Here is a 10,425-nt window from a genome sequence, read left to right as displayed (position 1 = left end):
ATGGAAATGTTCCCGACCCCCCGGGGTCCCCAGTCCTGGGTGTCTACTCAGCAGGAACAAGAGCACAGGTGCACCAGAGTCACAGGCAGGAACAGTCACAGCAGTTCTCTTTGTTATGGCCAAAGACGAAAGCACCCAAATGTCTACTAATAGGAGATGGATAAACTAATTGTGGTCCATCCACACAGTGGATGTGAAAATGAATTAAACATGGCTGCACACACAGATGATTCTTCTACTGCTGAACAAAAGAAGCAAGAACTAAAGAGGACACACTAGCAACCCATTTAAGTTGACTTTCTACCCCAAACTGATCTAACCACAGAGTTAGAAAGATGGTTACAGGTGGGGGTGAAGAGGCCGTCACTAACAGGGGCGGCTTATGAGGGAGAATTCGGGGGAGGTGGAAATGTTCTAAATCTTCATCTGGGTAGAGGCTGCAGGGTACATAAAAATCGGGGTTGGGGGAGAATATAGCTCAGTGGTAGAGTGCATGCTTAGCATGCACAATATCCTGGGTTCAATCTCCCGTCCGTCTATTTTAATTAATTAATTTATTGACCTAGTTACCTTCCCCCACCAAAAAAAAAAAAAGATAAAATTTAAATAAATAATTACCTCCCCTACCAAAATAAAAGCCTAAAAAAGAATTTAAGTTTCAATTTTATAAAATAAAATAAACATACACTTGAGATGTGTGCACTTTACCATATGAGTTACACCTCAAAGAAAAGGTAGCCACCTGCTATAACTGTACACGTGGATTTCCAGGCTCCTGTTCTCTGAAGGTCCTGTGGGGCCAGGACCCTGCTGTTTGGGAAGACAGGGCCTGGCTGCTGGGCCCCCCAGCGCCACCCCTCCCATGCCCCAGTCAATGGGCTGATTTGCATGCCCTGCCGTGGTCCAGCAGCCTCCCCTGCTGTTCCCTGAAGCACCTGGGTATCGTCCAACAGAACGACTCCCGCCGGCCTCCCTGCCCCTGGCCATGGTCTGCTGTCGTCTGGCTCTCCTCCTAGCTGGGGCCCTCCTGGCAGGTGAGCCCTCCCTGGGCCCGGCTCACCTGGGGGTGGGGTGGGACACAGCATGGGTTCCAGAAAGCCCTTGAATGGAAGCAAATTGCTATGGGCAGTGGGGAGGGTTCTGGAAGGGACATTGAGGTGGGGGAAGATAAACTGCAGATGGCTCTGCCATAGACCTTAGGCAGGTCACTCTTCTGCGTGGGCCTCGGTTTCCCCATTTGTGCATGACCAGATTGCTAGGGTCCCTTTGACACTGACTCTCTGGGGTCTCAGAGACTAGTCACCTTTTGGGTTATACAGAGGGGAAACTGGTGTGATCTGGTCCCGACAGAACCTCAGGACACACTAACACTGAGAAAGTCCCGAAGGGCCAGTGGCCTGAGGCTCAGCTAATGGGTAGTAACAGCCCAAGAGCCTCTCTGGGGGTGGTCAGTCTGTAGCCAGGGTTTGGAAGAGCCAGTGTAACCAAAGTTTTAGGGGTCAGCAGGGTAAGGGATGAGGGAGGGCAGCAGAAGAACACAGAGGCCACCAGTCCCACTCTCTGAACTCTAGGTCCTTAACTGAACATAGATCCTTGTGAACATGGCACTAATGGGGGCTGAGGGGGTGCCAAATCAGTGCTCCACCCAGTGCTGATCCAGTGGCACGGGGCTGTGAGTTTTTGGATTCTCCCAGGAGTCTGACCAAGGCTTTGTAGGGTGGGGCAGGAGGGAAGGGGCCCAGGCCAGGCCTGAGTGTGTCTGTCTCTCAGTCTCCCACCCAGCCCTGACCCAGCCAGAGGCACTGCTGGTCTTCCCAGGCCAAGTGGCCCAACTTTCCTGCATGCTCAGCCCCCGTTACGCCACCGTCGGGGACTACGGTGTGTCTTGGTATCAGCAGCGGGCAGGCAGCGCCCCCCGCTACCTCATCTACTATCGCTCAGAGGAGGACTACCACCGGCCCCCGGACATCCCTGATCGCTTCTCAGCAGCCACAGATAAAGCCCATAACGCCTGCATCCTGACCATCAGCCCCGTGCAGCCAGAGGACGAAGCAGATTATTACTGCTCCGTGGGCTACGGATTCTAGGGGTGGGATGTGGGATGTGGGATGAGTGCCTCCCGTCTGCCTCCTATTTCTGCTCCTGACCTTTCTCTGAGCCTTCATTTCCCTCCTCCGTAAAATGGGTTAGTAATACTCAATATATCAACAATAACTATTCGGAGGGTCATGAAATCCTTGCTGAAAAAGTGACTGTGGTCCATCTGAGAGTATGGGGGCAGGGATTCTGGGGATTGTTGCAGAAGAGGAAGCACCTGAGAACCTTGGGGTGGGGCCCAGCCTCCCCACTGGCTCCCAGGGGGCTCAGACTGGTGGCTCTTGCCTTCCTGTGACCTGAGGAGCCGAAGGGAGAGAAAAAGGAACCAGCCTTTGCTGGTCCCGGCTCTGCATGGCTGGTTGTGGTCCAACGCTCTCGGGGTGACTGCATTTGGTGCCCAGGCTCCTAGCTTGGGGAGGGGCAGCCTCTGCCTACTGTGGATGGGGCAGGAAGGCACGTGGGTGTGTGGGGAGGGTGAGAGCATTCAAAGACACCTGAGGGCCAGGACAGGAGGTGCTGAGGGCAGGTGGGCAGAATAGGAAGCAGCCCTCCTCTCAGGAAAGTGTGTTCTAGAGGTTTCCTGTTATAGGGCTGTGGCCCCCAAGGGAGGTGCAGGATGGACCGGAGCATTGGTGTTGGGGGACTACTGGGTGGAGGGGCAAGTCTTGTCATCAGAAGCCGAATCGAGTTCTGGGGTGGGGGAGCAGGTTTAAGAACACATGCCTCTTCCCTCCCAGTTCCCTTAAGAGGCGCCCTCTGAACGGAGGTCATCCCTCAGATGCAGAGTTGGGGTCTCGAGGGTCCCGCCTATGCTCCCAGCAGTCTCCTGGATGCGCTCCTGGCCCTCCTCATCTATCTCTGCGGGGACGGGGTGGGCAGGCAGGACCACGGCTCCCCACGAAGGGAGGGTGCATCCCCAAAGGACCCGGGGCCTGCGCAGGGTGACGGGCTCCGCAGCCCTAGGCACGCCTCCTGCGGACCCCAGCAGCTCCACGGCCTCGGCTGGCCCCACCCCACGGGCAGGTGCCCTCCCGGCTTCAGTTTCCTCCTCTGCGCTCCCGCCAACGCCCGCCCAGCCGGGACGTGTTGGGGGACGGCCTGGAGCCCTGCGCCAACCAGACGAACTCCCCCGAACCCCTCCCTGCATCCCGGAGCCCCGCGGCCAGACAGCTACCCGCGGCGCGGCGGGACCAGCGAGACGCGGGCCTCCGCGAGGCCTAGAGCAGCCCCGGAAGTGCCGCGGGCGGGGGCGGGGCTCCGGGCGCTCGGGCTGCCGCGGGCTCCGCGTCAGCAGCCGCCGCCGAGGAGGCTGTGGCCCCGCGCTGGAGACGCTCAGGTGCGGCCCCGCCCTGCCCCGCCCTCGGCCCCGCCCCCGCAGGTGAGCGGCCCCGCCCGGCCCAGGTGAGTGGCTCCGCGGCAGCCAGTGTGGCCACTGTCCCTCGGCGGCGTGGGTGTGGGCGGCCCCGGTCGGTGGAGGCAGGTGCGGGCCTCCAGCCCGGAGGTCCTGACGGGCCCGAGGGTCAGCCGAGTGTCCGGGCCCTGGGGCCCCCGGAGGATGGGGTGACCGATGCAGGAGGGGCCTGGGAAAGCCCCGAGTAGGTGGGAAGCATGGGGTTCCAGACCTTTGGATTTTAGGTCCAAAAATTTTGAAAACATCGTAGGGCGCAGATAAAGTATCGGCAACCTTCTCACCGCAGTGCAGACTGCAGCGTGTAGCTGGTACCTGGGAACAGCAGGATTTAACAGACGGGTGCAGGGAGAGTTACAGTCTCCAGATGCTGAGAAAGAGGGATCGGAGGGCATGAAAATTAGAGTGGGAAAAGCAACCTTCTGAAACTGAGGGAGAAACGCAGGATGTGGGAGTTGGGGGTGGGCTGTCAAGCAAGCTCAGAACCTGGAGGCGTCCAGGTAGGTAAGGTGGGTCAGTGGAGGGTGGGCCCATAGTGTTACATCTTCCAGGTTTTCATGAGAAAACCAGCTGAGTTTTAAATATTGGCAGCTAAGTCGAACAAAAAGGAAAAGCTTGCTTCTGAGAGCCAAACAGAACGTGGCTGTGCCAATCTGCAGCCTCTGAAATGGAGGGGTTTGAAAAGGCGGTCTTGGTGAGTACTGCCAGAGAAGGGAGAAAGCGAGGGCCCAGGAGAGAGGATTTGGCTGTAAGGAGGTCGTTGGAGGCTGGAGCTGAAGTCCCAGCCGAAACTGGAAACTTGAAGTTTGTCTTCGTGCCAGACACAGTCATGATTTTCCTTGGCGACATGCAGCATCTTAGGAGGAGCTGGCAGAGGAGGCTGGTGGTTAGTGGCTGGCGGCAGCAGGGCAGGGGAGTGAGGAATGGGACACTAGTCAGAGAGCTGGCTGAAGTGACGCCCATGGTTGGACCCACTAAAGAAAAACTCTGGCTAGATGGAGAGGGCTGGAACTCGGATGGGAGGACCAGGGTGAAGATGGTGGGACGTTAGGCTTGACGGGTCGGGTGAGAGGTCGGGGAGGATTGGAGATCGTGATTACGAAGAGGAGAGAGAAGTGGGGGTGATCATAGGGTTCAGGAGAATACTTCAGTTCTGTGCTCCCCCCCACACCTGGTCTTTTTAAGATTCATTAAAAAAAAGAATCCAAATAGGAATGAGTTCCATCATGATTGTTCTAATTAATTTAGGGTTTTGGTTTTTTTTGAGGCAGTTACCCTCTGAGCTTCAGTGCAAGGGGACTAGTACCTTTGTATGGGGTCATGAGGAGTAAATGAGATATGCTTGTAAAAGTCCTGGTAGTGCCCAGCACACAGTAGGTGCTCAGTAAACTCGAGCTGTCATCACAAAGGTACTTGAGGTGTTCCCCCTGAGCCCACATGGCCACACAGCTGTTTCTGAATGGGGTCCTGCAGGGCTCCCTCAGGGCCTCCACAGTGGGGTGGGGGGCCAAGTGGGATGGTCTGGCCTCCTCCCTCGTCCCTGTGAAACTGTCCCCTCTACCCCCTCTATGGGGCAGCTCTGCTTTATTTATTTATATCTCCCAGGTAATTGACTTACTTGAATAAAGAGTTCTTTGGCCAAAAAAAAAAAAAGTGGCAATCAATTTGAACACAAAAACAAATGGCTTTTCCTTCATTTGGTCATTTATTTAGTTAACTGATGTGTGTGTGTGTAGATCGTGTGGTTGTGCTGGCATCTGGGGATTCCAGTGTGGGGGGTCCTGTACTCGCCCTTGGGGAGGGTGCAGGCGATGGTGGGGAGAGTCACCCCATATTTGTTTGGCCATCAGGGTGGTGTGTGCTGTGATGGACGTGCACACTGAGCTCCACAGGTCACAGAGGCGGCGGCCTGAGATTGTCAGTCTGAGGGTGTGGAGGAGGGGGCACCTTTGGACGGAATCTGGAAGGATGAGCAGGTGACCATCTGAGAAAACAGTGGGACCAGTTGGGAGGCACACAGGAGTTGTCACGCTGGAAGATTAGGGGTGTGTGGGAGGAGAAGCAGCGGGCGTGGAGGGGCTGGGCTGCTGTAAGGCGGGTGACACCATCAGGCCTGTGTTTGGGGCATTTGAACCTGGCGTCCATGCAAAGAACAGACTGGAGGGAGGAGCAGATGCTGGAGATGGGCAGCCAATGGGAGGCGAGTCACACTGAGACCTGAGCTGCGCAGTGGCACCGAGGAAGAGGCAGAGACCCCTCAGGAAATGGATGGGCGAGGTGTGTGGGTGAGAGAGTGAGAAGGACCAGACTGCCTCCCAGGGTTCTGGCTGGGACACAGGGCTAGAGGGTGTGCAGCCAACTGAGTGTGGGAGGGAGGTGGGCCCTCTTTCCCATCAAGACCCCATCCCCAACATCCTCCAGTAGCCAGAGTCTTGCCCCTTTTCCAGAACATGTCCACTTCCTGTCCCCGCCCACTTTTCTGAACATCCTGAGCCTTTCAAGTCTCACAGTGTGGTGTTTTCTGTCTGTCTGTCTGTCTGTCTTCCTGGCAGTTGTTTCTGGTAAGTCAGACTTGTCTCCGACTCGGTGACGATCACCACAGGGGCAAGATGGCATCCTCTTCTTTGGTTCCATCCACTAAGACTGCAGCACATGCTGAGTGTTTGACTTGCTGACTCGAAAGTGTCCCTTGTTTTCTTTTCAGATTGTGAGAGCAGTCAGTGTGTCCCCCAGAAATCCAGGTGCTGGCGGGGAGCCTGGACTCACAATGGAGATTCCCCCAGCAGCCAAGCTTGCTGAGGCCTTTGTGTTTGAGGACGGGCTGGATGTGCGGCAAGGCCTTTTTCCAGAGGGGGACCTGGGGGACACTTTTCTTCAGGAAAGGAGTTTAGGGCAGATGGCTGTTGTCTACAAGGAGATCCCTCTGGGGGAGCAAGATGAAACACAGGACGATTACTCGGGGAATTTCAGTCTGTGCTCCAGCCCCGTCCAGCATCCAAGCGCCCCCTCAGCGAACAGACCCCAGGACGATGAGCTCTTCAGCCAGACCTTCCTCCAGAGATCGGACCTTAGCCTGTGCCAGATCGTTCACAGCGGAGGAGAATCGGGTAAGCACGAGGGTGAGACGGTGGGCAGGGGGATCTCGGGCCCCGGGGAGCCTCCCAGAACTGCCCAGCCAGCCAAACCCTACACGTGCCGGGAGTGCGGGAAGGCCTTCAGCCAGAGCTCGCACCTGCTCAGGCACCTGGTGATCCACACCGGGGAGAAGCCCTATGAGTGCGGGGAGTGCGGAAAGGCCTTCAGCCAGAGCTCGCACCTGCTCAGGCACCAGATCATCCACACCGGGGAGAAGCCCTACGAGTGCGGGGAGTGCGGGAAGGCCTTCCGCCAGAGCTCGGCCCTGGCCCAGCATCAGAAGACGCACACGGGGAAGAGACCCTACGCGTGCAGGGAGTGCGGGAAGGATTTCAGCCGGAGCTCCAGCCTCAGGAAGCACGAGCGGATCCACACCGGAGAGAAGCCGTACCAGTGTAAGGAGTGCGGCAAGGCCTTCAACCAGAGCTCCGGCCTGAGCCAGCACCGGAAGATCCACACCCTGAGGAAGCCGCATGCGTGTGAGCTCTGCGGCAAGGCCTTCTGCCACCGGTCCCACCTCATCCGGCACCAGCGCGTGCACACAGGCAAGAAGCCGTACGCATGCGAGGAGTGCGGCAAGGCCTTCAGCCAGAGCTCCAACCTCATCGAGCACCGCAAGACCCACACAGGTGAGAAGCCCTATCGCTGCCACAAGTGTGGCAGGGCCTTCAGCCAGAGCTCTTCGCTCATCGAGCACCAGCGCATCCACACCGGGGAGAAGCCCTATGAGTGCGGCCAGTGCGGCAAGGCCTTCTGCCACAGCTCAGCGCTCATCCAGCACCAGCGCATCCACACAGGCAAGAAGCCCTACGCCTGCAACGAGTGCGGCAAGGCCTTCCGGCACCGCTCGGCGCTCATCGAGCACTACAAAACCCACACGCGGGAGAAGCCCTACGAGTGCGGCCAGTGCGGCAAGGCCTTCCGGGGCAGCTCGCACCTCATCCGGCATCAGAAGGTCCACGCCGGGGAGAAGCTGTAGAGGGCGGGCCCGCGCCTCCCCCAGATGGAACTGGCACCCTGTCCTCCGTCCCAGGGACCTGCCCGCCTCCCTGGTACCCAGGCTGCCTAGAAACCCTGAGGCCCAGCAGGTGGACTGGGTGAAGGCAGGGGAGCCTAGGAAGGGCACCAGGACAGAGCTGCTCTCAGTCAGCTCGTGCTCACGGGTGACTCCCAAGCCAAGAGGGTTTAGTTTTGCCCTCTCTGCTTCTTCCAGAATCTTGAAGAATAAACATGAGGGAGAAAGTGGAGTTAAACCCACGAAAACAGGAGATGAACTCTACCATCAGGCCCTTTTAGCAGTAAGCGAGCTCACAGTCCAAATCCACTAAAGACAGAGAAATCCAAAGTAGAGGCGCAGCAGCTGTCCTCGGGCGTTGGTGGGGTCAGCCAAACCAGGTTACGAATAGTCTGGAGGGATTCTGGATGGGGGGTGAGCTTAGGCCACAGCAGGTCTCAGTCCACCACGGGGGTTGGAGCAAGGGCACTTCTGGCTGCTGGCTGGTCTGGTCCACAGAGGGCAGAGGCTTGGTCCTGGGGGCCAGAGGATGGTTGCCGCCAGGAGTGACCCCCTCCACCGACTACAGCGTGCCTCGGACGTCCGCGGGGCAGCTTCTGGTCTGGCAGCTCTCAGCCTCCTCCCCGCCATCCAGGGCCAGGGGACCAACGGTGGTTCAGACAGAAGGTCTGGGTTCAAGTGCCACTTCTGGCCCCTCCTGCCTCTGTCATCTGGAGGAAGCCCCAAGGCTCTGTCTCCCCTTCTGTGAGGCAGGGACACTGGGACCCCGCCACATCCCGCCAGGGGTTGGCGCCAGGCTCCTGTTCAGAATGGGACCGCACTCAGAGGGCCTTTGTCAACTGGCTACTGAGACTGGAAACTGGAGCGATCCCTGCCCCTCCTGGAGAGGAGACGCACCCCTGTTTGGTTCCCAGCAGGTCAGGCTTGCAGCCAGCCCTCTCCTAACACCAGGCTCTTCCACGCTCCCTCAAGCCTGTACCCTGGGTTGGGGGTGCCCTGGGCTGCAACAGCAGTGTGTCCCATCCTGTACTCCTCTCTGTCCCCCCCACCGGGCTTCCCGCCCAGGCCATTTCAGTCGGGCATCCCCAGAGCTGGGGCCCACATAGTGGTGTTTTAGAAGCTCCCCAGGTGATGGGAAGGTCTCACCGTGTGGCAGGCTAAGAGCACTGTACTGGCTCCCACACAGCCCCAGTGTCTCCCACATGGCAGGCCTGCTCGCCTGGCTACGCAGAGCTTGAAGGTGTTTGCGTCCCCAGCCCCCCGACCCAGGAGTGGGCCTGGGCCATGACATGTCTGGCTGGTTGGTAAGCATTTGTCCCGGGCCTTTGTGTGTCCACGATGGTCTTTAGTACTGGCTCCCCCAGGCTCCTCAGAGCTAGTGTTGGGGGAGGCAGTCTAAGCTCTTTTGAAGATTTCTGAAAGTTAATGGCTAAAATCCCACGAACCCATCATGGTAATGCCGGTGATTTCAGCCAATCCGAAGCTCAGCTTGGCAGCTAAGTATAGTTTTGATGAATAAAAATGGACAAGCCATAATTGTTCCTTCGTAAGTGGGGCTTGGTTGGCCAGAGATGTTAAAATGAGAGGCCTCTTGGGCTGGGAAGATGGCCTTTGGCCAGCTCCTCTCTGCTATGTGAGTATGTGGAGCATTTAACCAGCAGCCCAGGGTCCCCCAGAACCCCCACATGAACGGGTGGACTGGCCTGACTGGGCAGCCCGCACAGAGGAGCTTCCGTCATTGACCCGGAGTGAAGAGAGAACGCTGACACCCTTGCTCGGTGCAGGACAGCGCCCCCTCCCCAAGATCTACCTCCTCGCCCCCCACCCCCCCATTCTGCCTCGGCCTTGGCCAGGCCTGTCCCTCTTGGGCAGGGTGAGCATCTGCTTCCTACCTGGACATCCCCCAACCCCCACACCGCATACTGCACACCAAACTAAATTGTTTTCTTTGCAGCATCACTTTGCACACGTCACCACTCTCCTTAAAACCAGCCTTCAGGGGCTGTTCCACACGTAAACCCCCTTTTCAGGCAATCTGGGGTCCCCTCCCACAAGCCTCCTGGGCTCCTGCCACCCCCAGATGCCCCCACTCCCAGCTTCTCTCAGCTCATGGTGTGCGGTTCTCACGTTGTTGAATATGCACTTTCTCCTCCCTGCCACATCCTTTCTTCCTTTTGACAATTTATGTGACGTGGGGGTTACGACCCGCTTTCTGAAGTCTCCACCGATTCTCATAACCACGGTGAGGCCAGGCGGGTGCTTTCTGTTCCGGAAGCGTGGGCAGACCTGGTTCCTTCGGTTCAGATTCTTTCATCCTTTTATTATGTATTTTTAAATCCTTTCATTTATTTAGGTTCTTGAACAGTGTGATGTTATAAGAGATCATCCTGGTAATACTTTAATTGTCCTTGAATTTCATTGTGTGTTTTTGTTTATTGTGTTACCTTTTTTCCTTCTTTTCACAGATGTTGTTGGGTGTTGTAAAACACCAGTTCTTGATTGTTTCCTGATGGAATTGTTTTGTCAAAGTACATGTTCTTTCCTTTCCTTTTTTTTTTTTTTTTAAATTAATAGTTTACATTTCTAAGATTAATTATTTAGATACAGTTTATTGTTTTCAATGTTTCTAGTAAATGTGGTACTTTGTCCTATGATTTTTTTTTCTTATAGTTAGAGCTTTTTCTGTGCTCCATAAGGTTGCTATGCAATATTTTTTGCTATTGTATTAAGACTTTCCCTTTGGCCCAAGTATTATTATTTTTAATATTGC

At 56.5% G+C, this 10,425-nt stretch overlaps 2 protein-coding genes across 4 annotated transcripts; both read left to right on the top strand.

Annotated features, from left to right (window-relative positions):
- Positions 1–880: 880 nt before the first annotated feature.
- VPREB3 (V-set pre-B cell surrogate light chain 3) lies at positions 881–2,209 on the top strand. Its single transcript, XM_006177086.3, has 2 exons — positions 881–1,034; positions 1,771–2,209. The coding sequence occupies exons 1-2, from the start codon at positions 986–988 to the stop codon at positions 2,085–2,087; spliced, it is 366 nt and encodes a 121-aa protein (XP_006177148.1). The 5' UTR covers positions 881–985; the 3' UTR covers positions 2,088–2,209.
- Positions 2,210–2,726: 517 nt separating this feature from the next.
- On the top strand, positions 2,727–10,057 carry ZNF70 (zinc finger protein 70). Of its 3 annotated transcripts, none has more exons than XM_032471245.1 (2): positions 2,727–3,475; positions 6,210–10,057. In XM_032471245.1, the coding sequence occupies exons 1-2, from the start codon at positions 2,876–2,878 to the stop codon at positions 7,617–7,619; spliced, it is 2,010 nt and encodes a 669-aa protein (XP_032327136.1). In that variant the 5' UTR covers positions 2,727–2,875; the 3' UTR covers positions 7,620–10,057. The 3 variants fall into 3 exon arrangements, with proteins under 3 accessions (XP_032327136.1, XP_032327138.1, XP_032327137.1); XM_032471247.1 differs by having other exon boundaries at positions 3,351–3,498; XM_032471246.1 differs by lacking the exon at positions 2,727–3,475 and adding an exon at positions 3,666–5,782.
- The last annotated feature ends 368 nt before the right edge of the window (positions 10,058–10,425 follow it).

This window comes from Camelus ferus, chromosome 32, assembly GCF_009834535.1.
Source record: "Camelus ferus isolate YT-003-E chromosome 32, BCGSAC_Cfer_1.0, whole genome shotgun sequence".
In the NCBI taxonomy this organism is placed as follows: Eukaryota; Metazoa; Chordata; class Mammalia; order Artiodactyla; family Camelidae; genus Camelus; species Camelus ferus.
The sequence above is the reverse complement of the archived record's forward strand: the minus strand, read 5'-3'. Positions and strand labels throughout refer to the sequence as shown.